Genomic DNA, 26,932 nt, shown 5'->3' on the forward strand with positions numbered 1-26,932 from the left:
TGCGGGTAGGTTCATGCCTGCCGCTGAGGAATGGTGACGGGGAGGATGCAGAGGGAAGTTGGAAAGGGGGTTTGCTGGGATTTTATATCCTTCACAGCCCTCATGTTACTTTCTGTGTCTCTTGTGGTTTTGTGTAACTTTAAATTTGTGCTGAACTCTATTCAGTGCTTTTTAAATGATGTATTAAATTTTTTAAATTGTAGTTATAAAATCACACAACCTAAAATTTACCATCTTAACTACTTTTACATGTACCATTCGGTGATGAGAACTATATTCACATTGTTGTGCAGTAGATCTCTAGAGCTTTTTCATGTTGAAAAACTGAAACTCTACCATTAAACAACTCCCCAGACTCCCTCCCCGCAGTCCCTGACAACCACCATTCTACTTTCTGTCTCTGTGATTTGGACAACTCCACGTACTTGATGTAAGTGGAATCATCCAGTATTTGTCTTCTTGTGGCTGGCTTATTTCACTTAGCATAATGTCCTCCGGATTCAGCCATGTTGCAGCAAGTGACAGGATTTCCCTTTTTACAGGTGAGTAGCACCGCATTGTATGCATTGCCACATTTTATGTATCCATACACTGATGGACATTTGGGTTGCTTCTGCCTCTTGGCTATTGTGAACAATGCTGCAGTGAACAAGGATGGGTGTGTGGTTACGTCTTCTTTTAAATCTTTTAAATAAATATATAACCAGAAGTAGGGTTGCTGGATCATATGGTAATTCTATCTTTAATATTTTGAGGAACCGCCATGTTATTTTCCAGAGTGGCTATGCCACTTTACATGTCTACCAGTAGTGTGTAGGGGTTCCAGTTTCTCCACATCCTTGTCATCACTTGCTTTCTGGCTTTTTTGATAGTAGCCATCCTAGTAAGTGTATCTCATTGTGATTTTGATATGCATTTCTCTAATGATCAATTGTCTTTTCACGCGCTTCTTGGCCATTTGTATATCTTCTTGGAGAAATGTTTTATGTCCTTTGCCTGTTTTTAAGTCAAGGTATTTGTTTTTTGATTTTGAGTTGTCAGACTTCTTTATATATTCTAGATATTAACCCTTTTTCAGAAATATGATTTGCAAATATGTTCTACCATTCCATAAGTTGCCTTTAATGATATATTTTAAGTAAACTTCTTAGGCCCACCATTTGCCTTCATCATTTTGATGGAAATTCTTTGTTTCTTTGTTTTATTTTCTTGGTCTCACTCTTCAAAATAGACTAACGGATAATCTTACAATTCCAATTTAGTTCTTGGGAGAAGACTAGCCATTTCCTCTCTATCCAGTGTGGAAAGGTTTCATGGAGAATAGAGGGGGAGATATCAGTGATTGCATTTACCCTTCAGCCTGAGAACAGTGACCCAACCCTGGATAGCCCAGAAGATCCCTGGACATTTCTTCAGAGTGGACATGCATAGCTGGCCCCAGTGTTCTCAGATCCGGCAGATCACCCAAAGCAATTGGGTTTTCCCTAGAATCTCTAACTCTCCCAGGAGAGCCTTGTAACTTAGAATGCTCTAAAGTCAAGCTTAACTCTCCAGAATTGCTCTGATGCAGCCCTTTGGAGCATACCTGGAGCCAAATACACTACATACACTTAAAGCTCAGATAAAGTCCCATTTTTCTCTGTCCATGCCAGTACCCTCATGAACTCACCCTTCTTAAAATCCTAGGACACACAAAATCTCTATTCCTTGGGAGATTCCATGTACTGGTTCCCTGTTGCCTTCCTAATAGCTCTGTTGGGCAAGGTCCATGACTTGCTCTTCTTTGTAGTCCTTACAGTTCTTGGGACAGTTGACTGATGACTGGGAGAGGGTTACCATATGGGGGGCATCTTCCTGTCCCACATGGAATTTCCAGGCACGAAGAGGATCTTGGGATTGAAGCACATTGCAAGCTGAATGGACTTAGGTCCTCCAGAAAAATAATTGTTCCTGACCTTGAGATGTGAGCGATACCTAGGACCTTGCTCTCCCGTGAGTGATACCTAGGACCTTGCTCTCCCTGAAGGACAAGTCCTGTGTGGGCACGTCCAGGCACAGAGAGAAGTACATGTGTAGAATTCCAGTCCTGCCATCCTGAGGTGCAGCTGGCACCCCAAGATTGTTCAGTAAAGAGTTCCAAAGGGTTGGCCTCCCTAACAGACTGCATGGTGCCCTCATGAGGTTTCATGGGCCTCAGGAAGGAAAGAGACCTTGAGAGGACTTCCTTGACTTTCAGTGATCATTCCCTGGAAGCCCCCTCTGTGTCTGACCTATATTGCATATCTCCTCCTCCCACCTTTGGTAAGAGTGGTCTTGGTAAAATAGAAAGACAAGGCTGAGCTAAGAAATTCTAGTTCCTTTGACCCAAGCTCCAGGGAAAGAACTGTTTCCCAGCCTTCAGAGCATCTCCTTGCTTCTCTGCTCTGGAGTAAGTGCTTCCTGGAGGTTGATAATTAACCAGAAGTGATGGGTTGACTACTTTTTATTGCAGTTTCGCTTTCCCACAGACACTGCCTTATTTTTATAGAGGCATTTGTATCCCTTACCCCACCCTGAAGTTGGGTAGAATGAGAAGGGAATCGTCTACTTCTGACTGTGTTTTGAAGATAGGAGAACATTGAAAATAGGGATGATAATTGTACCACCATGAGTAAAGAGCTCAGCTCTTGGCATCAAGTCTCACTCTGTGTTTTGACCTTCCTCCTACCCAAGGATTCTGGCCTAAATAGTCTCAACATTGATTTTATAGAAGAAATCCAACTCCCTCTCATGAATAAATTTCTTTGTAACGTTTTAATGTTGTGAACTATAAACTGATCTATTGTGTTTATTTTAAAAAATCATCTCTATTGATGGTAAGAATGACTACAAATATAATTTCATTGTAGAGGAGAAGTTGCCCTATCTCCTTATCTGTGGCTTTCTGAGGTCAGTCATCTCAGACATTTTCCAAGCTACCCAAACCCCTCATTCATCCTTGGCCCTCAGGCATTATGGTAATTATACTAGATGGCAAAGGAATCGTTACCAGATAATATCTTAGAAATAGGGAAATTATGAGCTAATTCAGACCGCCTCAAATTAATGAGAATGTTCTTTGTGGAGCGCTACCAAAGTAAACCTTTAAAAAAAAATGAGAAGTGGGAGATAAGAAGTCCTTTATCTGTGGGGCTCAGTACAAGCTCCAGAAGCGCATGCAATTGCTATCACCTGGTCAGTTGCTAGGGTAGCTCTTTTATCTTCTCTCTGGGTTTTATTAATTAAATTTCTTCTAGAGTTTAGCTGTCATCAGCAACCTTTCTTGGGGTGCACTGGGATTGTGGGGAGAGGAAACGAGGCTCTGAGAGACATAACTCCGTCGATAGGACTGTCATCTGGACTGAGAGGACTCCAGTCCAAGGTACTGACTGGCAGGCACAGTGCCTCCCTCCTGCATGGTCTGGAGGGCCTCCAGCTTGGACTTTGCATCTTTGATCGTGTTTTATTAACCTAGAATTATTCCTCTGACATGGGTATGATGAAAGGCAGTTCTTTAATGTGGTTGTCTCCAAGCAGTTGACTCCTTTGATCTCAAAATGATTCCCCACTTCTCCTTGTCTTATACCTTGGTGTGTGTGTGGCGGGGGGGCACAGGGGAGGAGAGAGCCTGATACTTCCTGGGCACTGAGCTGGCCCTGTTGCACTTCTGATGCATTTATTTTTGCTGGTCCTCTGCATAGGATGTTACCTCTCCACCACCACCACCACCACCATCATCACCACCATCATCCCTAACTCCACTAGGGGCAGCTTCAACATTTCTATTTGAGAGTGATAGTTAGGGAGAACAATCTACTTGGAAGGACTGGTATAATTTTATATAAGACAGAAAATTCAGTTGTCCATATGCTAAGAGTGAGAGGGCTGGAGGTGTGAAGGCTGAAGCCTGTGCCCCCAGCCCAGGTCCCTCACAGATGTTACTGCCTTCCCACTCTCCGTGTGCTCTGACACTTCCTCCTCTGGGAAGTTATCCTCTTGTCCACAGCCCTTCCTAGTCATCTCTTCCTCCTTTTTTAAATGCTCCTTTTATTCCTGTCTCACTTAAGAATGTGGTCTCAGAAATCACTCTCTGGGTTCAAACTGGCTCTTCTGTCTACTGACTCTGACTTTGGGCAGGTTAGTTTCTCCAGCAGTGGAATGGGATTAGTAATAGACCCCAACCCTTGTTTGTTGTGGGCATTAAATGAGAGCTCATGAAGCATTTGGGGGCCTAGCCTTAGCAGGTGCTGACTAACAGGGCCCCCGCCAGCTCGGTCAGCCCATTGTGTGAATAAGAAAAGGGTACCGCTTCCTCCTAGATTTCTGCCCCTTCTCATCCCCTGGGCTCGATGCCTTGCTCTGCGTACATGGTGGCCCCAGTCGCTTACAGCTAAAGCTGCTGGTGCTGTTACAAATGCTCCCAGATTGGTGGTTACCACACCCATTCGGTTGTACAAGTGAATCTCACCTGCACAGCCCATTGGTCATTTAAAATCCTCTCATTTGTACCTTCCTTAATGTCTTTAGAACCATTCCATTACTTGGTTACCACCAGCCTAAGTCATGCCCTGATTGGATCTTTCCTAGATTATTACTCCAGTAATAACTGCCTTACTCGACCTACATTCAGTCTTGCACATCACAGCATTCCTGCAAATCACAGCATTTCTAAGATGTAAGTCTGGCTGTCATTTCTTAATTTAAAATCCTTCAAATTCTCCTCATTGCTCATGGTAACATCCAAACCCCTCACGTGTAACAGACAAGGCCTGCAGGTGGGACCATGTCTGGCCCTCAGCTCTTCACCTGCCTTCCTCTCTGCAGGTGCCAGCTCTTCCCCAGTGGTGATGGAGCAGTACTGCAGACATTTCAGTGGAGCAGCGGGTGACAGTGCTGACGTTCTAAAGTATACAGTGCTCAGACAAGTCCATTTTTAAAGTTAAAACCTAACAAATAATTCACCAGCAATCACAGACAATTCACAAAATATAGATGACTAGTACACACATGCAGAAAAATATCGAGCTCTGTGAATGATCAAAGAAAGTGAAATTCAAACAAAAATATTTTTCATGTATTAAGTAATCAAAGATTTTTAAATGTTAATCTACGTTACTGACCAAAGAGCTGTGATGCATTAACAGTCACAGTGAGGGGCAGGGGGTACTGACCTGATTGGAGCACAAGGGAACTTTTGGGGGCAATTGGGGTGATAAAAATGTTCTGTACCTGTGGTGGTGAACACATGCAGTGTAATATTTATCAAAACCTCATTGAAATATACCCTTCAAATTGACATACCTTATTGTACATAAACTCTAAGTAAAACATGAATTTAAAAAAATCATTAACCAGTATTAGGAGAACAAGCTGCATTGGTTGGGATGGAAGTGGGGGTGGGGTGATAACATAAATTGTTCTCATCTTTCTGAAAGCGAATTTACTGCTACCATTTAGGAAGACAAACTCTGAGATGGTAATTTTCCTTCTAGAATAGCATCCTAAGAAAATCATGAATTCAAATATGTACATAGCGGGAAGCTATAGCTCAGTGGTAGAGTGCATGCTTAGCATGCACAAGGTCCTGGTTTCAATCTCCAGTAAAATAGATGAATAAATAACCTCCTCTCAAAAAAAGAATTTTTAAAAAACCAAATATGTATGAACAATATTTGTCGCAGCAGTGATAGCAGCTAAAAAGTGGGGAAAAACCCAAAATATCCTGCAATAGGTGATTATCAGTCAAAGTCTGATTCATCTGCATGGGGGCCACTGCCAGCCCGGGGGCGCCTTTGTGTGAATTGGAAAAAGCTGTCCCCTCTGGGGTGAACACTCCCTCCCAGACTTAAGGGGGACATCAACTACATTCTAGTCCCACGTGTCCCCTCACCTGGGCACCTGTGCAGTCCCGAGGCCAGAAGCAGCACATCTGATCCACGCACTGGTCCGTGAGGCAGAACAGTGGCCCGGGGAGATGTTAAATGCCAAATGGGAAGTTAAATGACAAGCACCGCTATAATTTTATATATAATTCTACTTTCCTCCAAAAATGTAGAATTGCTGAGGAAATGGACCACATGTCCCAGTGTAACTGGTGGTTAGTCGGAGCGATAGACTCACGGGTGACTTTCTTTTTCACACCTGCTTTTTCCAAATTTTCTTGCTTTTGGTACTTTTTCTCATTATGAAAAGATGCATTCTTACTGTCCTAATTTAATAGGACTCTTGCCGTGCTGATACCTGCAACAGTGGTCTCTGGGCACAAGAGCAGATGGGACTTCTGTGCTGGAGTTAAGGGTGGAGCTGGGTGGGAGCAGAGGATGCAGGCAGCCTTGCTGAAGTCCTAGTGGTTCCTTTGGTACAAGGAGACGTGTCTCTTTTTGTCCTCTGCTCTTTCCATTCTGCAGGTTTGAGACATTTGAGGTGAACAGCTTTGAGCAGTTTTGTATCAACTATGCGAACGAGAAGCTCCAGCAACAGTTCAACTCGGTAGGTTTTTCTGGATCTGGAGATGTTGGATGGGGGACAGGGGTCACGGGGCTCTAGCTCTGCCCTGACCTTGGTTTCCTGGTGGTGCCCCAGCTTTAGGCAGATGCTCCCCACTGCACAGAAGGAGGTCTGAATCGGGGCAGCTGAGTCTAGGGGGTTAGTGATCCTCCCCCTTTGACTCCTGCTCCTTCTGAGCCTGAGCTTCTGGGGTGTCTGAGTAATTGCAAGCCAGGTGTGAGGCTTCCTGCGCTTGGTTGGGGTATGACAGCGCAGGTGATTATTAGTGTCCTAGGGAGGGGTTCACATGGGAGTGAGGATCACCTAACTGAGCTTTGCTTTTCTGCATTGTGACTGTGCCTTGTGCCCAAACCTTTCCTGCCAAGGATGCACCATCCGCTAGGACTCAGGACCTGTGTGGGCGAAGCTCAGGGGAGTTGAATGTTAAGGTGTGTCTGCAGTTCACTAACCTTGCCCTTTCACTTCCTGCACTAGCATGTATTCAAGCTGGAGCAAGAGGAATACATGAAGGAGCAGATCCCTTGGACCTTGATTGATTTTTATGATAACCAACCTTGTATCGACCTCATAGAAGCTAAGCTGGGCATCCTGGACCTGTTGGATGAAGAATGTAAGGTAAAACGGGTGATGCTGTCTCTGAATCAGTTCAGTTCCAGGCTTGGAGTGTGGGGCCGAGGATGCCCATGTGGTGCGGGGGAACGTGCGCGCTCTCAAAGCTGGAATTTCACCTGTGATTAGTTGGCCTTTAGTTTGCTAAGAGAAGCATTGGTGTCTATTCCGCGTACTAGAAGGTAACACATTGAGCGTGACTGGCAGGTATTGCTGCGCTGGTGAACATGTGCCTCTTTGGCAGAGACGGAGTGTTATGGATTGGCATGATGTGGTGGTCATGTGGATTTGGAGCTTCCGATCTCCTAGGTGCCAAGAGGACCCCATCTTCTAGACAGTTCTCCCGAGAGGGAGGGTCAAGAGCCCAGGATCATCTTTGCCATCCCAACTCCAGCAGTGCTGGAAATGCTAATCAAAAGATGTGGAAGCCACGTGGTTCTTGTTACTGAAAGGGAAGAAGCCAGTTGCTTTTCTCTTCTGGTTTCCTGTGTCTTACCTGTAGAGGATGGCTTGTGGCGTGGTGGTTTGGGAAGAGCCAGTATTTCCCTTCCAGAAGGACTCTCTTCATTTCATTGCCATTGAAACTGAAAAGGAACAATTAATGAAGCAGTGGAAGACAAAGTGAAAACACACTGAAATCCACAGCACTTTTATCTGATGGCTTTCAGCATGTTTTCAGATCTGAGGGCTTCATCCAGAGTCAGACCCAGGAAGGGCTGACTCCTCAGTGTGGCAGGTGTGTGCCTTGTCTTGCCCCACCTGTGAGTTGTAGTAAAGGTGATAGCCCAATTGTCCCTGCCTTGAGTGGCACTGGCTAAATGACAGAAGTCACAGCCCAGGCCCTCGGGCCTCCTCCTGGTGTTCACCAGTCACTCGTTCTCTCGTTTGGTGTCCACTACCAACAGCTCCCTTCCAGTGCTCAGGAGGAACGCACTCCCCTTCCTTTTGTCTCTTTTGTGATCCTCTCCGTAACCTTCTCCTCCAGCTCCACACCCACCAACCCAAAGACGACATAGTATCCTCTGTCCAACCCCAGCTCTGGGCCGCTGAGCCAGCGAAGCTCCCCAGGCCCTGGCTCCTGGGGGCTTCCAGCTCCTCGCTCCCTACCCAGTGGTGAAGGCCAGGGTCGTGTGTACCAGGCTCTGAGGGGCATGTGAGGCAGGCGGCTTGTCCTGCCCTGCTCTGCCTGGCCCTGTGATGGAGCGCTGACTGTAAAGCACAGCCCCGGAGGCCTGGCCTCTCCGTTGGTGCTTGTACACCTCTGCAGGAACGCTTCGGTGCCTCGGGGGATTGATTCTGTAAATTGGGGAGCTGCCTGATTTTCATTGATTTACCCTGCCTTTGATAGACAAACCTGGGCCACTTGTGGGTTTGTTTTGCCTCATGTTTTGAGGTTCTCAGAGGTGCCACTACCCAAGGGAACATGTCCCAGGAATGTCAAGTCACAACAGTGAGAACAGTCATCCCAGTGCACAGATACAGAGACCACAGACTGCTGTCTAGAGGGTGAACCCAGGCCACTGGGTGGGGCTGGAGCTGGGGTGGGGAGACCCTGAGCAGTGCAGGGCTGGGGAGCAGGTGGTTGCAGGAGTGGTGATCAGGTGCTTAGCAGGGTGGTAGAAAAGCAGGCAGTGGTGGCAGGGAGGCCCAAGGTGCAAGTACGCAGGAGTTTTCAAAGTAACGTCCCCAGCGCTGGATATTCCCGAAGCAGTAGGGATCCCAGACCTTCCAGTTCTCAGTCTTCCCACCAAGTGAACACTTCCTGCTTCACTTCCAGGAAGCTAAGGGGAAATAAAACCCAGCTGTGTCTATATGGATGGTCTCTGCCTTAGGCTCTGTGGAACCTTCTGTTTGGGTCTGTATAAAATTAGATGATTAAGATTGCATCTAACTCAGACTCCTGCTGGGCACCCAGAATGTATTATGCACCTACTGTATGTCTGGTGTTGAGAGGGAACCCCTTAGGAGAGGAGGCAAGGATCTCCCTGCCAGCCAGAGAAGGGTAAAGAGGGACGGAATCGTGTTGGGAAGAGTGTGGCCTGAGTGGGGGGTTGGGGCCCGTGGACAGCTATGGGTAGGGACCAGGGCCTGTGTTCGGAGGTCAAGGTCCCAGAGCAGGCTGGAAGAGGCCTAGGCCGTAGCCCAAGGGCAGCAGAGTGACAGCTAAGCAGCATCGAGGGCAGGGCACACCAAGTCAGAGAGACTGCCGGGCTGCATGCAGAGTGTGATCTGATACAGCGTCGAGTAACAGATGGATTTTAAACCAACAGTTATCACTTTTGTCGAAAGTCATGACACCACACCCTTAAATAGGGTGCATTTTACTGTATGGAGTTTATAGTGTAATAAACCTGACTTTAAAGACTAAGGCAACCTGCTGCCCTCTGGAAGCACCCATGGCTCTGACCTGAGCAGGTTAAGGATTCCTATGGAGTTGGTCGCAACTGGGCAGCTTGGCGTTTCTCAGGAGCCATCCTGTTGGATGTGGAGCTGCCTCAGACATGCTCAGGTAGACTCTGCAGAGTGAGAAAGAATCAGGAGAATGAAATGTGCAGCAGAATGAAAGCAGGCTGCAGGTGGTGGGGGTTGAATACCCTTCTGTTTCCTTACCTGGGTCCCGCCTGCTCTCATGAGAGCTGACTCTGTGTTAAGACCAGTGGTTTGTGGTTTTTGAACACACTGCCTAAGAGGCTACTGTTTGCGAACAGGTTTGAAGGCTGCAGGGGTGGGAGGAGAGGTGGCTTTCTCACATTCATCCCCCCCATAAACCCTGAGTTCCCTCATAACCACCTGACCCCTAGCCCCTCAGCATGCCCCCAAGATGCTCTCCCATGATAACAGGGAAATGGAAACACTGAGAAGAGAATGTTAGGCGGGAGAAAGCATCCCCAGCACTGCTGTGTAAGCAGGGGTTGCAGGAGGGGGCAGTGTTCTGGGCAAAGGGAATGTCACATTCGCAGAACTTGAAATAGTCCGATTTGTCTGGAGCCCGTGGTGGTGGCAGGTGAGAGTGGGAAGCAGGAACCACCGGGAATGGGAGGCCTGCCTTGCCTGCCCAGAGAAGACGTCTTTGGGAGGGTGTGAAGCAGGGGAGAGATGTGATCGGGTGGGCCTCATTTTTGGACGAATCTCCCTGACAACCGGGTGAAAGGTCAGTTGGACAGAGAGACTGGAGTAAGCAGAGCTCACATATTTAAAATATACAAATCAGTGTGTTTTAGTATATTCAGAGTTGGGCATCCATCACCACTACAATCGATTTTACAGCATCCTCATCTGCAGTCACTCTCCGTCCCCCCACAGCCATAGGCCACCACTCATCCACTTCCTTTCTCTCTAGATTTGCCTATTCTGGACATTTCACATAGATGGGGCCTGCACTTCTTGATGTGACCGGTGGCCAGCAGAGCAGGTCAGAGGGACTAGACCTCTGAGGGACGGTACCCAGCTAGACGAGGACAGAGCTGGGGTTCAGGCTCCTGGTCCGGTGCCCTCTGCACATTATTTTGAGAGGAGAGTAAGGAAGCTTGCAGGAAGCCACTTATAGATTCTTTTTTTTTTTTTCAAGGATTTGATTCACTGCATATTCTAGAGCTACTGATAGCCACAATCTAGATTTTATCATAATACAAGATTGGCGTTCTGTCTCCTATGCCTGTTTTAAATCTACTTTTATGTAAATATTTTTGGAAGTGAGTGCCTTCCACCCAACCCTGCCTCTGTGGCTACCTTTAAAACTGTTGTCAGGCAGGAGAGTGTCATAGCAAGGAACACATGCTCCTGAGCCAGCCTGGCGTGGTTTGAACCCCAGCTCTGCTACTTCCCAGCTGTGTGACCTCAGGCAAGTTACCTAACCTCTCTGTCTCAGTTTCTTCAGCTGTAAAATGTGTATAACCATAGTCCATAGCTCACAGGATTATTGCGGGGATTAAATGAGTTAATACATCTAAAATGAATAGAAATCTGCCTGGCAGTAAGTTTCTTAGTATTATCTGAGATTCTTAGTTGTTGTGAATTCTTGCCAGCCCTTATTTTTAGTCGAGGGTGGGCATAAGAAGAGAGATTGACCCTTGTCAGGAAATATGTATACACATAACCTTCATTCTCAGTCTCCTTTGCTCTTTGATGCAAGTCTGAATCAGAGAATATGTAGGATTATGGAGTCTGCTAACGTCAAGATGAGATGATTTTGATACTGACAACTGTAAGAGTTGACCTGGATGGGGCTCTTCCTCATGGCCTGGCCCTTCCTGTCCTGTCTGCTCTGGTTCTGCCAGTCCTGGGTCCACTGTGTTCCTGTCCTCCAGCCTCACTTCCTGACAGCCTGGCCAGGCTGGCCTCTTGCTTCTCCTGTACCTGGTGTTTCTAAGCCAGGATTCTTGGAGAGAAATATAAAACAGAATATATTTTAAAATGCTGAATTAAATACATTTTATTTTGTCTGCCCAATACAATTAATAGCCTGCTTTAAGAAAGGGTTTTCTTTAAAAATCTATGGTACTTAGCGCTGGATACTCAATACTAGTTACGCTAAACTGAATATTGAGAAAAATCTGCTTACAAAGTCTTTGAGAAATTTGTTCTCAAGTGTGTAAGCATTTTCCGTATGGCACAGGTTTTATTAATTTACTAAACAAAGCCCCTTTTAAATGGCCAGTGCCAGGGTCACCTTCAACCCTACCTCATCCAGTTAGTGGCCCGTAACTGAGAAAGGGTTGTGTGCAGTGATGCTTAAGGATGACGTGGGGGAGCATCTTCCCATCAGAAGAGGTGCCGTCATCTTTGATAATCTGAGTGGTGATTACCGTGACTCTGTGTTGTGTTTGAATAAAGAAAGATGCTTTTTCACTTTTGAGGCCATCTCTGAAGATATTGAAAGAGGCTGTCCTTCAGAATTCTTAATATAGTAAAATCTCTAAATTTAAATCAGCCACTAGGTACTTAGTACCCAAGGCATGGTTGGAACCCAATTTTAAGTTCTTTGAGGGGCAGGAATAAAGCAGTAAGGCAGACTTCTTAAACCCTACAAGCTTACTTATAGTTTATAGAGAAAAGACAATGCACAAAATCCAAATGATGAACAATATTAGACAGTGTGTGTGTCAGAGCTAAACTGGAGGAATTCCAGCATAAGATCAAGAGCAATCAGGAAAGGCTCCAGAGAAAAGGATGGACTTGAACTGAGCCCAGACGCTGGTATTTAGATGAGCTTAGAGAGAGTGTGCGTCTCCTGCTGCCAGAGTTGCCTGGAGTGAGCGGAGGCTTGGCTCTGGTGGTGGATGTGTTGTGTTCATGGCACTGAAGTCACTGCCCCCTCAAAGGGGAAAAAGATTTATCCTGTGGGTTGTGACCCTGCTTCTGTGACCTTGGCCTCCATCCTTATCCTCTCTCAACTCTTCCAACATCTGCCAACCAGCAGGTTCTTTGAGGCTGAGTGGATGCCACAGGAGCCAGCCCACAGGGTATGTGGAGAGCACACAGGTGGGATCCTAAGTGTCCACAGTTGCACCTGCTTTCCATGTCCAGTTAGGTCCACGTCTGGGCACTGAATCCAGCCTCACGACATCAGCTCCATCACTCTGCCTCGACTCTTGGCTTCCTTTTTCCTCTTCACAAAGCACCTGGTTGTGTGGATCCACAGGTCCCCAAAGGAACTGACCAGAACTGGGCTCAGAAGCTCTATGACCGGCACTCTAGCAGCCAGCACTTCCAGAAACCCCGCATGTCCAACACAGCCTTCATTGTCGTCCACTTTGCAGATAAGGTGGGTCTCCTCTTGATGGGCTCTGCATTCCATGAGCCTCGCTTGAGGTGGACTCAGGGTCCCTGGGCAAGAGGGAGCTAACCTTTGAATTCAAGCGGCCTGTAGTCTCTTAGGTGGGGACTTGTCTGCCCTCCTGGAGCTTGAGAAAGAAAAGGAAAGAGTGGCTTCTTCATCAGATGGCTCCTTTCCCAGCCACTGGTGGAAACTTAGAATTTCTCTGTGTGGATTTGAGTTCTGTGTGCACTAGCCCAGTGCTTCACACATTTTCCTGTGCATGCAAGTCACCTGGGGTCTTGCTCAAAGGCAAGTTCTAATTCAGTAGATTTAGGGTGTGGTTGACAAGCTGCATTTAGAGCACCCAGAGGAAGCTTTCGATTAAACGCCATCTTATGAGAACTCCTTTTTAATACTATATGGTTTTTCTCAGCTCCTTCTACGTAAATCCTGATCACGTCTTGGGTTTGCATTTTAAATGAGAGCATCTTTGGGTTTCCCATGTACTCACGACTCTTAAGAAAACAGTATATGTTTGAGATGAAACTACTCCAGAAGCTGTTGCCGGTCCTTGCTCAGAAATGAGCACTAACTGTTTCTGTTTCCTGCCACGACCCCAGGTGGAGTACCTTTCAGATGGTTTTCTGGAGAAAAACAGAGACACGGTATATGAGGAACAGATCAACATCTTGAAGGCCAGCAAGGTAAAGAGCGCGGGAAGCGGGGAGGCGGAGCGTCCACAGCCAGTGGGGCGGGGCGGGGCGGGGCATGGTGGTACCCGCCCACCCCGGAGTGCGGGAAGGCAGAGACGTGCGGGGGCTGGGGTGGGGAGGGGCGAGGGGCTTGTAGGTAATTTCAGTCTGAAGGCACTTGAGGGCGGCCTGAGGGAGGGAAGAAAGCAAAGGATGGCACAGGCGACTGGGAAGGATACCAGCTCATGGAAGGATGTGGTAGTGGGAGCAACAAAGGAGGTGACTGTCAGGAGAGACGGCGGTGAGTGTCATGAAGAAAGCATTGCCGGCGCCCATTAGGTCCCCTGTCCTCCGTTTCCGACCAGCAGGTGTGAAAGCACTTGAAACGCTTCCAACCCTAGAATGAGTGCATTTAATTTCTGCTTAGTAGTGATTGGAACCTCCCTATAGGCAAAAACTTAATTGGATTAGAAAATAGGATTTAAGGACACTTAAATCGACTATTTTGGATGGTTACCTTCTCTTACCTGCAGAATTTCAGTTATTTCCTTTTCATGAGCATAACAGAAAGATAGCAAATGTTGTGTCCATTCCATAGATAGAGGGAACAAGGCACCGATTCACCTAAACAAGGGTTTATTAAGCACCTGCCTTGTGAGGCACTGCCCCCACACACACCGGCGTGGTACAAAGGCGAGTGAGATCGATTCTACCCCCTAGGTGTTTACATTCTAGTGGGCTATGAGTGGGCAGAAGAACAAACATACAGTAACTGGAAAGAGATGGGGTGTGGGCAGAGGAAGCACGGTCACCCCCGACCTGAAGCCTGCTCGCTGATGCACCCATGCAGATGCCGCTGCTGGCTTCAGCCCTTCGCAGCAAACCCAGAAAAGGACTCTCTGGGAGTTAGGAGGCTTTCTCCCCCACCAAATGATGCTGAGCTCACTGCAGGGGCCTGGTAACACTAGGAAGGCAAACTGATTTCTCCTTGTGATAAGCTTTAGATGAATGCAGTAGGGTGAGGAGAGAATACACCCAGCAAAATGGACCAAAACACCTAAAGGCAAGTAAACCCCACTAAGTCACATGGCTCCAAAGCAAGGGGTTTGGGAGGATCTGAGTCAGAACCAGCATGTGGGTGGCCTGGGGCAGACCCCAGCCCAGTGTCATCTCCGGGTATTTGGCACATCAGGAAATTAGTTTTCACTGAGACAAGTTGGCTCTGGGTAAATGTGCATGTCATTTTGGAGTTGGGTGCAAGATTAACCCCTCAGCCTGCCAAGTGTTCAGCCCTCTAGTCTCTGGTGGTTAACGTGACTTTCCATTCTTGGCAAGGATGGAAGGGGACAGGAAAAGAGACACCACCACAGGAAGAGAGTAGAAGTGGGTGGTTTGAGCACGTTTCCTCATCGTGTGTGTCTTAGAAGATAGAGGCCTGTGATCTCCTGAAAGTGTGACAGTGGCCTTAGAGGGCTGAGAAACTTTATTGTCTTGTTATAAATTTCTCCTTTCAGGTAGGAGCACAAAATGAGGGGCTCGGGTAGACAGTCTGGGATGCTCCGTTAAATGCAGAATTTGGTTCTGCCATTGATTATTGTCTTAATTTGAGTGTCTCTCAGGGAACCCAGAATCTAAAAGGGAATCTCTCACACTCTCTCTAGCAGATCATCTTTGATTAGTCAGTGAGTTTTTCCTTATCTTTATTTAATAAACGTTATTGAATGTTTGTGTGGTTTATAGGGATAAGAAGTACATATAGCTAACCTCATGAAACTTAGAGTCTAGGGAAGAGATACACAGTTTAATCATAAATTTTGGTAATGCTGTGAAGGTAAAGAAGGTATTCTCGACCAGGATAATATGGACAAAAGTTATAGGGATGTGCTGGGAGTCCCTGAGATCACCCCCAAATTGAACCATTTGCTAGGAAGACTGAGAACTCAGCAGACAGTCATCCTCATAGCTGTGATTTATTACAACAAAAGGATACAAAGCAAAGGGAAAAGGTGCATGGGGCCAAGTCCAGGGGAAACCAGGTGCAGACTTGCAGAGTCCTCCCCAGGGGAGTCGCACTGAATGCTGAATTCCCGCATTGAGTTATGACAGTACCTGTGAACTGTCCGCCAGGACAGCTCGCCTGAGCCTAGGTGTCCAGGGTTCCCACTGGGAGTCAGGTATGTGGGCACCCTTTGCCTGGCACATACCAGAATTCCAGACTCCCAACAGGCAAGCATGTGTTCAGCATAAACCATATTGTTTGCATAAACAGGCACAGTGAACTATTCTTATCAGGGATTGTGGAAAACTCCCCCCGAAAAGCATGTTTCCAGACACCAGCCAAGGGTCAACCTTGTAAGCAGGTCTTTCCAAAGATGGCAGTCTCAGGCCTGCAGTGTGGCTGTTTTCTAAACAGGAGCATCATCTTAGGTTGGGAGTACTGGATCTTTATTAGAAATGAAATACAGGCTCATAAAAATTCAAATAGTATGGAAATACATAAAAAAAAAGTATTCTCTCCCACTCCTGACCCATCTTTTCATGAATTCCCATTCTGATTATAAAAACATACTGGTACATCTTTTTAAGATCGAAATGGATTCTATTTTATGTAGTCCTCCCTAATTTTTCACTTACCATTATGTCTTGGCTATCTTGCCAGATAAATACATGTCCACTTCTTTTCTTTTTCTTATTTTGAACAGCTGCTGGTATTTTGCTAGTTCAAATAATACGGCAAAGAATGCCCTTTACCTATTGCTTTGCTTACTTGCATAGTCATGTCTGTCGGTAAATTTTTAGAAGTGGAATTGAAGGGTCAAACAGTGTGCACTTCAAAAGTCTATAGTTTTGCTAAATTGGGGTGTCAAATACGTCTGTTATCTCCTTTTAAAAGGTACCGACTCCCTTCCCTTCCCTGCCCACCTGCCACAAACCTAGCCTTCCCCTCCACCAACTTAACATTTCTAAAGAACCAAAATGACCTTGTTGCCAGTGCCTCCTGCCCCCATTGCAGCAAGCCCTCGGAGGTGTGGTGCTGGTGGCCAGCAGCACTCAGATTAACCAGGAGGGATTTCTAGGCCTACAGACCGTCACACGAGAAGGGCTGAGAATGCTGCACCCTGGACCCACTGCAGCCCGTTTCACACATCCCAGAAGATGGAAAGCAAAGATGGGCACTAGGTCACTAAAACACTTACAGATAGGATCTACACAGACTGCAGCTACAAATCAGAGAGTGATTGGAAATGTGCTTTAAATCGTTTGGACAGATGGCAACATCTGTCATGGTAGCATTTTTAAAGCTCATAGTTTACTGAGCCTCTATCATTTTCTTTAAATTTTTTTCACGGCAGTCCCACAAGGTTCATGTAAGATGCATTTAAAAGCAAAGAGAAAAATAAAGACCTGGAAAGATAAAAGGCTCTATGTTATCAAGTTAACGCCCAGTTTTTTTTATTGGTTCTCTCCTCCCTAAGCATGGTTAAACCTTACATCCTATATATGAATTCAGTTTTTTTTGAAGAAATTTTTGAGATGGGGAGATCTGTTAGCTTTTTTCTTTTGTGTGGCAGCTCTGATAAAAAAAAATTAAGAAAGCATCATGAATAATTAAGCTGCGTGGGATGGAAGACTCCCATGTATCCTATCAGCCAAAGGGGTGTTTGAAGAACTCCCACCAAGAGCAGTGAAATAAAACGGTGTTAATGAGAATGTAATTAGTAAAGCCAGTTACACTGCCTAAGAGGCTGTAATACAGCTAATTGCTTTCTCAGCTATCAGAGAGCTATAAATAGAGACTTAAGTAAAGAAATGCCTCTTTACAATGTGACTTCAAGTTACTAACACTGATTTGTTTTAGATAGTAAAGATGGGGGGGTCCCTTGTTAATGTTTATTGTAAAAAGCAATAATTTATCAGTCTGGAAGAAAGATCTCAAAAGGAGGATTTTTTCCTCTGGAGATATCCTATTCCAGGGTAGCACTGTCTGTCCGAGGGATGAGCAGTGGGTCCAGGGTATATGCCAGTAGGTGCTGGGCAGCGAGGGCTGTGCTGGGCCGTGTTCCTCTGCTGGCAGTCCTGATGCCATCTCTCCACGCCATCCCTGCAGAAGGGATCTCAAGAGTGGTACAGTCCAGAGGCCAGGTAGACCGTATTGGTCCTGAGCTGCCTCCCCTGGGCTGGGACAATCCCTGGCATCCAGGAGTCAGGATGAAGTAGCTCAGACAAAGTCTAAACATGCTCTGCCCCCATCTCCTTTCTCCCTCGACTTCAACTCATCAGGGATGACTGTGTATACGTTCCATTGCTTTACACACTGCTAGGTTCCTTATAGGTTACACACACATTCCATTTTGAGCAAATACATTTATGTTTTTTTACTTTTTTATATATATAAAACAGCTGTTGAATAGACACACTGTGTAACATTTGCTTTTAAATGATTTGGGGGTGCTTCCTGTTTAAAATCAGTTTGTGCTGGTAGTTAAAAAGCCTCTACCAATATTTAGAATAAATAGGTAACTATGTAAGAGAGAACTTTAGTCAATAAAACAATACACTCATCCTCTGCAATACAGAAAAGTCCCCTCTTTCCTTCTTTAAAAAAAGTGAAGTGCTAAGACTTTTCCTCCAAATCCCCTTTAAAACTGTTTGAAACAAAGTATTTCTTACCTAAAAGTTCAAGATTATTTTTCCCAAAGGGTCAATATTTACCATGTAAAAGAATTGATTGAAAAGAAAATGTATTTTTTATTATGTTTACAGCCAGAGCTTTTAAAGATAAGATTCTAGGCAAGAGATTCCAATCAAACGGTTATTATCGTGCATTTTGTTTTAGTTTCACATGTCTGATATAAAGAAATTTTACATTCATCTGAACAGAACTGAATAGTCGTGATTTCCAAGCTAACAACTATGTGTACAGCTGTAATTGACATTTTTCTGAAACTGTCAAGTGGTCTTTAGAAAGTTTTCATATTTCTTTTAATTCCTTTTCAAATAGATCTACCTCAGGCTTTTAAAATCTATATATAGACTTGAATAGCAGAGAACACCAAAGCCAGTACCTATGGACACTTTGAAAATAAGTGACAAACAGTATCAGGGAAGTGCCTGGTTTGTCTGCAGGTATTATCGAAGTGCTTTCAAGATTGAAGGGAGCAAATTTCTAGAAAGGCCCAGGTGGACCCTGTTTCCTGGGGCTGCCCTAAGATGAATTGTAGTGCTTCCCTTATGGGTCAGCCAGCTGATGAATAGACTTTCTAATAGCTCTAAAAGCATAACTGAGTTAGTCAGTTAAAGAAAAAACAGCTTTCTCTCACTCAGAAATGTGTTCTTTTGCGTGAATCCTCTGTCAGAGAAGAGCATGGTGACTACTTTTTGTTGAGACTTTGGGTTTGTTTACACTTGGGCACTCCCGGGACACGGAGGTCCCTGTGGGCCAGCCCCTTTACCCTGCTTGTGGACTGGGGGTGGGCCGGGGCGGTAATCCATGTTTCTTGCCCAGTCTCTTGCTGTTGCCTACAGCCCAGGGTTGAACATGGTACCTCTTGGTCTTTCAGTCCTGTGGTCAAACTAAATGTCCCTGTGTGTTCACTGAGCATAGAAATACAAATTCTTAATAGGTTGTGAAGCCTGCCCCCCCTTCCTAGATTTCATGTCCCAACAAATTCCTCTCCCTCTCCATCCCAGAGACCCAGCCACTTCCAAATGTAGTCTCAAAAGCAGGGATCTACAACTAAAACATAGCTTTTAAAATAAAATACAGATTCTCCAGGCTAAACCTTTGTTGTGTTTTTTCCCAAATGTTAGCCCAGTGGCAATATAGATTAAAATCTGCCTTGAGGAGAAATTTTCATGTTTTGTTCTTCTGTCCTAATAAGTCCTTTAATATAGCAAATAAATAAAAGGCATAGCTTTTCTGATTGAAGCAAGAGAAAAGGGCTTAAATTTTAAGATACTCTCCTCATGCGGTTTTGATATATGCTCTTGACCTTAGAAATTAACAGATTTTTTTCACAGAAAAAGCCACTATTAATGGTTTCTATAAATCAGACCCCTCAAACATTGTAGTCATGTAGTTGGTAACTTCTACCAGAGACTCAAACATCTTGGAAGTCCATTTAAGTATATGAATTAGAATAATTGTATTTTGTTGACTTGACGGCCTGAATCACTGTCTTTAAAATATGAACCTGGCTTCAGCCTCCCATTAATTTTTTTCCCTATGGAAATTTCTGGGCGCCACTGTGACTGGGTGCTTGGCCCTTTCTCACATGTGCCTTGGCTCCCTGGCACTGGTTTACAAAGCCCCCGTCCTGGACTGCCCCTCTCCCGCTCCTCCAGTCCCTCGGTCCCTGCCCCTCCCCCTGTTCTCAGTTAATATGTGTGAAGCTGGCTCCCTGCGTAAACTAGGGGTTACTGGATATGGTTTGCATTCAGGGGAAACTCTGGCTGTGGGGGAGAATGCATTTGTATGAAGGAATGCCTGGAGGTGGGCACTCAAATTTGCCGGTGACTACAGTGATCCAGGAGGGGGAGGGCATAGGTGGGCCTCAACCTGGGCAGTGGCATTCTGGTTGATTAAGAAAGGGCTGCTGAAACTTAACTACCAATAGAACTTGGTAATTGACTGGGATAAGAAGAAGGGTGATGGCCGGATCTGTAATCTAAATCTGGGAAGCCAGCAGGTGAGGGTGGTTTGGGCCATCCTGACTTTGGAGTTCCCAGTGGAACACCCAGAGGAAGGAGGAAGATGGTGAGCAGATAGTTGGCACCGTGGGTCATGGTGGTGGAAGAAGATCAGGCCTGGAGAGGCAGGATCGAAGGTGATGGTTGAAGCCACGAATGACACCGTCCAGGGGATGAGGGTTAGAACAGTTCAGTGGTGAAGATGCAGTTTTGGGAAATGGCAACTCAGAGGAGAGAAATGCAGGGAGATAGTGTGGGAAAAGAGCACAGTGTGAGAAAAGTGGGCAGAGAGCTGGAGGAATGCGGAGCTGCTGAGTCTCAGGGAAGAGGTCTTCAGAGAGGGCGCCGGGGTCAGTGGCTCCAGCCCTGGCTCAGCCGTTAACTATCAGCCCCGGCTGAGCCTTTGCCGCTGCCGGGCATGTGGGCCATGATGCGGTTCTGGTGGGTCCCTTCTCCCTGCACGCTCTTCCCTCACCAGCCACAGCAAGGTGAGCCTTGACCTTTGTTTCTTGCAGATCTAAATTCTGTGATTCTGTTTCCTCTTCAGTTCAGCATACAACTTCCTAGTTTGACAATGGAGACAAGATTTTTCATGTATATACCCCCTAATAAAAATAATAAAACTAGATCATAATTGAGTGCTTACTGTATGCCAGGCACTCTTCTCCACACTTCCATGGGTTGTCTCCTTTAGTCCTCTCTTCAGCTCTCATCCTCCATCAAGGGGGAAGACCAGGAGGCTGGAGGGCCCAGCACAGACCTCAGGTGGGACCCAGTTGCCACAGGCTGAGCCTGGGGGAGGCAGACACGCATGGATGGAGTGATCTGGGAAAGGGTCGTGGAGGATGCAGGACTGGACCTTGAGAGATGGGGCTCTTGGGTTGAGCAGAGAGGAAGAGGGAGTGGGTGTTTCAGATAAGCAAAACAGTGAGCAGAGATGTAGAGATGGGCATAATGAGTGTGGTGGTCTACGGGACAGCAAAGTGATCAACTTCATTGCTTTAAAACGTATTATCTGAGAGCGGGTGAGTGGGGTCCGATTGTGGAGCTCCTGGAAGACAGACTAGCACCTTCAGAATTGGTAGGAGATGGGAGACACGCATCTATTGGGGATTATAGGAAGAGAGGTGCAGGGGATTGGAAGGGGCAGAGCCTGAAGTCTGAGGCACTGGCATGTGAGGCTGTCTTCTGTTGGGGCTGGAAGTGGCTCAGGGGTAGAGCATGGGGCCTGCTGCTCCCTTTGTTCCCTCCCCACCGGCAGGCCTGTGGTCATGACCTCACAACACTTGCTTCTGTCCCCAGCATTGACTTCCCCAAGGGATGCTGGCAGGACTGTGTTTTGAGACTGGGACTCACCGCACCACCAGCACCTCATGCATGGCCTGATCTCACCCGGGGCCACACAGCAGTAACAAGTCCTCCTACTGAGTCTCGTAACAACACCACGTAACAGATACATTCTTATTCTCATTTTATTGATGAAGAGAAGGCTCAAGAAAGTTAAATACAAGATCCAGTAATAATAAGTGTGGAAAAATGTAAACAATTTTATTAGACCATAGCTACCTTCTACCACACCACAAGAGAAGGAAGTTTTGCCCATCTTTTTTCTTTCTTTCTTTTTTTTTTAGTCATAAACATTTAATTTTTTTTTTTAAGTTTTGCCCATCTTTGTAGGTGAAAGTTAAGTAAGATTGTCTGGGAAAATTACTTTTTTTCTTTCCTTTCTTTAAATTGAGATATAATTCTTATACCAAAAATTCACCCGTTTAAAGTGGTTTCAATGGTTTTAGTATATTCACCAAGTTGTACAATTATCATCACTCTAAATTCTAGAATATTTTCATTACCCCGGACAGAAACTCTGTCCCCAGTAGCAGTGCTTCCACCTTCCTGCTCCCCGAGCCCCTGGCAAACACTAAACTACTTTCTGATCCCTGAACATTTCCTATAAATGAAGTCACACTATGTGGTCTTCTGTGCCCAGCTTCTTCCACTTGGCGTGTTCATGCCAAGGTTCATGCATGTTGTAGCATGAATGAGGACCTCACTCCTTCATGTTGCTGAATAATACTCCATTGTGTGTATTCACCACATCCATTCATCAGTTGATGGACATTTGGGTTGTTCCTGCTTTGTGACTATTGTGAATAATGGTGCTCTGGACTCCGGGGATCAGGTTTCCGTGTGGACGTGTGTTTCCCGTCCTCTCGGGTGTGTACTGGGGAGCTACTCTGGGAAGGTTTAAGCAGCCAAAAGCCCAAGAGCTCTCATGCTGCATATTACTCCTGTGTTTGTTTCTAGTTCCCACTGGTGGCTGACTTGTTCCACGAAGACAGAGACTCTGCTCCTGCCACCGCCACGTCTTCAAAGGTCAACGTTCGCTCTGCCAGAACCCCCCTGAAGGCCTCCAACAAGGAGCACAAGAAAACTGTGGGCCACCAGGTCAGCCCTCAGCCTCAAGGCAGGGGGCTGTGAGCCACGGCTCGTGTGGCGGGGCTGCCGCTCTTGTAGGTGAAGGTGTGGGTGCAGAGTCAGGGAGGCCAGAGTGGACTCGGCGTCCTCACCCCCGGCACCCAACTCAGTCTTACTGTGCCCTTTGTAGGAGGGAACTGCGGGAAAGAGGAGGCCACTCTAGCCCCACACGTGCATTTAACCCCTGTGGTGGGGCTGTGTTACAGGACCAAAGACACCTGTGGGCAAGGCCCGAGGTCTAGAGGTGCAGTTGGGCCAGGACGGGTAAATACCCTGCTGTGGTGTCTCTCTGGGGTTTTACGTCCAGCGTCTCTCCCACGAGAAGAGAGTGCCTGTTGAGCCCTGGCAACCACTCACCTTTCTGCTTCGGTGGCTTTCCTCCTCTGGGCATTTCCTGTTGATGCAGTGATGTCCAGGTGCCTGGGCACCGCACGTCAGGGCTGCGGGCCTCACGTTGAGGAGCCATGGGCCCCCAGTCACAGTGACCATCCCTTCCCACTCTCAGCACTCGCTCACCTTCTCTTGTCTGATCAGGGCGCTGATGCGTCAGAAGCCGTCTCTGCCCACGAGCCTGGAGGAGCCCTGGTGCCAGAACACGGCAGGGACTTAGTTTTGTCATAAAGTGGGGCAGGCTGTCACAGCCGGTCCCTGAGTGCCTTCCGGTCCTTCTGGATCAACAGTAATGATCAACAAGGTCCCACCAGCTGCCACCAGCCCTCTGTGGGTGCTCCTTCATGTTTCAACCTCAGCCACAAAAGGCTAAAGGTGAATCAATCACCAGACACTGCCTTTTGTCTCCCCAGTTCCGCACCTCCCTGCACCTGCTCATGGAGACCCTGAACGCCACGACGCCGCACTACGTCCGCTGCATCAAACCCAACGACGAGAAGCTGCCCTTCCAGTGAGTGCCCGGGGGGCCCGGCCGCCAGCCACGCCCACGCTCGTGTGTCCCTGGACGTTCAAGGGGAACAGGGGCCGGGGCGTCCGTGGGGCACGGGGTCGGCAGTCTTCAGCAGGGAGAGTGGTTGATCTGCTCCCCAGATGGTTTATGTGCAGAATCCAGGCCCCACCTGTCCACCGTCAGGAGGGTCGGTGAGGGGAGAAGATGCGATTCCCCGATCCCACGTTGCTTACAGTGCTGTTGAACGTGCCCACGAATCACAGAACCACTTAGAAGTGGGCCGTTAAATGCAGGCGCGAGCGCGTCTCACAGCGAATGATCGGTTCAGAGACAGCGTCGCTGAGTGCTCAGGGAAGGCCTCTTGACTGAGGAAACGTAACCTCGAGTGGTGTGTCGAGTGACAAGACCTGCAGATGGTCCCGTTTCTCCCATCCTTCTCCCCTTGAGCTTCCAGAGTTGTCCACACTTGCTCACCTTCCCTCCCACCTCAGCTGACTCTGATGCAAATTCTGCCACTGCTCCCACCTTGAACGTCTTCTATTTCCATCCCCGCTCACATGATTGTCCTCACCCAAATCTCTGTAACAGTGACTCCTCAAAATCTTTGTTGTCTCTGGTTTGTGTGTCTGGTCTGGCACTTCTGCAGGCCTGCTGTGGCTTCAGCCTCCTCACATTCGACGTGTCTGAAACCAGACTCATGGCCCCCCTCTCACCCCTTACCCCCCAGAATGGTTCCTCCGTATTTGGTCTCCATTGTAGCAAACCGCATAATAATTTCCCAACATCTCAACCACCCACCAAACCTGGTCTTCCAAACCAGAACCCTGAGGTCGATCTGGACCAGTGCTGTCCAGTGGTGATGGAACTGTTCTGTGACCTGCATTGACCAGCGTGGTAGCCACTAGACAATGTGGCTGCTGAGTTCTTGGAGTGTGGCTTGTGTGACTGAGAAAGTGCATTCTTATTTTCATTTTAATTACTTTCAAATACCCACAAGTGGCTGGTGGCTACCATACGGGATAGCGTGACCCTGGATTCTTCCTTTCCCCTCACTCCCCAGGGTCTAATCATTGTCACAGTCCCGTGGAGTCTACTGGAAAATTTCTCACCCTGGTCTCCCTTGTCTCTTCCTTCCACTACCACCTTGTGTTAGACTGTCCTCATTTCTTACCTGGAATGCTGCCCTGAGCTTTCAGGCTGGTCTCCCACTTGGCTCTGCAGCCCCTTCTGTTGCCCCGAGCCTCTGCACGTGCTGTTCCCTCTGGCTGGAGGAGATATATTTTTACATTTTTAAACCACTTTCTTGCCATCTTTCTGACTTCCTTTTTGGTCCTGGCAGGATATGTCTCTGTGAAATAATTTATGTTGGCAACTCTGACCCTCAGAATGAATATCTGAACTGCCTTCTGCAGTTTGTATCAGTTAATAAGGCTTGACTTCCACTCACAGGGGCCTTGTCCTGGGAAAGGTTGGGAAGACAGTACTGAATCAGCCTTCTTGGAGGCATGGTGATTTTTCACTCTTTTCCCTGCCTCCCCTTCCTCCGAGTTGCTGAGACACACTTAGGAATTCCCCCCATGTGGCATCTGTTTACCAGCTGCCTCCAGAAGAAAAGAGGCTGTTAGAAAAGCAGCATGTGTGAAAGACGTAGATTCTGTGTGAAGGGCAGGAGCAGCGTGCTGGGCCCAGGAGAGGGGAGCCTGGCTGGGCACCAGCTCTGCCCCCAGCCGGCGTGACCTTGAGCAGCCTGTGCGTCGCAGCAGCCGGGCGCCCTCCACGTGCTGGATCCTTTGGCTGAGTCTCTCCTCCCCATTGAGAGAAGACACTGGGGACTTTAAAAGGGACTTTTCTAATCCTAAAGCCCATTTTTCAAAGACCCGCCTTTACCTACAGGACCAAAAGCTTCCTCCCGATAAAGTGGGGAGAATACAGAACTGTCAGGAAATCTACCAGTTGTTTGACTAATCCCGAGCTGGTCCTTTACCTCTCGCTTTCCGATAGTTGTGGCTAAAAAAACAATAATTATCCTGATGGAAGAATGCAAGGAGATGGGATTATTTGCGACAAGTGTAAGAATTTGTGTCATTAAAATACATGATATTGACATTCTAGAAGGAAAGTGCTGTCTCCCTCCGAGTCTTGGAGGGCGGACAGAATGCAGGTAGGCAAAGAAGAGGAGTATCCTGGATGAGGATGTGCACAGAACCGAGATACTGCAATGCCTCAGGTGCAGCCTGTCACCATCTTGTATTCTGTGCTTGGCCCCTGACCTTGAGCTCCAGGATGCACGGTGCCTATACCCTGGTGCAGGAAGGGGTGGTCTCTCCCTCTCCCCTGCCCCATGTCTTTGCCAGTTTGGCCACTCATTGCCTGTCTTGTGTTTTGCAGCTTTGACCCGAAGAGAGCAGTGCAGCAGCTCAGAGCGTGTGGTGTGTTGGAGACCATTCGAATCAGTGCAGCTGGCTACCCATCCAGGTACGGTGTGCACCGGAGTCTGGCTCCACAGGGAGCTCTCCTGTGTGCTGTCAGCCAGAGACAGAGCCCCCTAAAAGTTCCCCAACACAGAGAGCTCAAGCAGGATGCTGACAGATAAAGGAATTTCAGTTTGGCCTGAGAAGTGTGGGTGTCCCCAGTAACATCCTCCTGATGGTTAACCCTAGACCCTGCTTCAGGCCAAGCCCCCACACCTGTAGTCTCTGACTCTGCACATCGCCTAACTCTGTACCTGCCAACCGTGGTAACAGCGTGGAGTGACCTCACTGGTTAAAAAAAAAGTACTACCTGGCAGCTTCGTCCAGGAGGCTGGTGCGTGTCTGCTGTGTCTGGGGATAAAGTGAGTAAGGGTTAATAGATACTGTGTGCCTGTCAAGGTGTCTGCCACTGAAGGAAACACACAAGTGTCACGTGAGCTCCCTCAGTGTAGAGCTGAGCAGTCGTTTTGTTTACCTGACTTGGGGAGACCTTAGTGGGACCAGAGGGACCTGAGCAGACTTGGGGTCATCACAAAAAGAATTCACCTTCCTTGTCTCCTGAGACTCAACACAGCCACGTGAGTTCACTTGCATTAGCTTGTCCGGTAGCCACAACTTTGCACAGCTGTCTCCAAAGGAAACTCGAACGGCTTCTTGGATTTAGGGGGATAACAACTTTTATAAAGTGTTTTCCTGTGTTTCCCCTACTTCAGTGGCCGAGGGGCAGGTATCACTTTACAGGGAAGAAAATGGCAAAGGGAAAGAGAACGCATGGTCCAGGATCGCAGGGACTTGTGATGAAATGTCCAGG

The 26,932-nt window shown here is 47.3% G+C and overlaps 1 protein-coding gene across 2 annotated transcripts in view; it reads left to right on the top strand.

Annotated features, from left to right (window-relative positions):
* MYO5B (myosin VB) overlaps positions 1-26,932 on the top strand; it is a 289,752-nt gene that overhangs the window by 195,936 nt on the left and 66,884 nt on the right. For both annotated transcript variants that reach the window (XM_072952259.1, XM_072952258.1), the window contains exons 11-17: positions 6,426-6,507; positions 7,000-7,140; positions 12,776-12,898; positions 13,513-13,596; positions 22,579-22,719; positions 23,553-23,650; positions 26,039-26,125. In XM_072952259.1, coding sequence (XP_072808360.1) covers positions 6,426-6,507; positions 7,000-7,140; positions 12,776-12,898; positions 13,513-13,596; positions 22,579-22,719; positions 23,553-23,650; positions 26,039-26,125 — 756 coding nt within the window. The remainder of the gene's footprint in view (positions 1-6,425; positions 6,508-6,999; positions 7,141-12,775; positions 12,899-13,512; positions 13,597-22,578; positions 22,720-23,552; positions 23,651-26,038; positions 26,126-26,932) is intronic.

Source organism: Vicugna pacos, chromosome 30 (genome assembly GCF_048564905.1).
Source record: "Vicugna pacos chromosome 30, VicPac4, whole genome shotgun sequence".
NCBI classification, from domain to species: Eukaryota; Metazoa; Chordata; class Mammalia; order Artiodactyla; family Camelidae; genus Vicugna; species Vicugna pacos.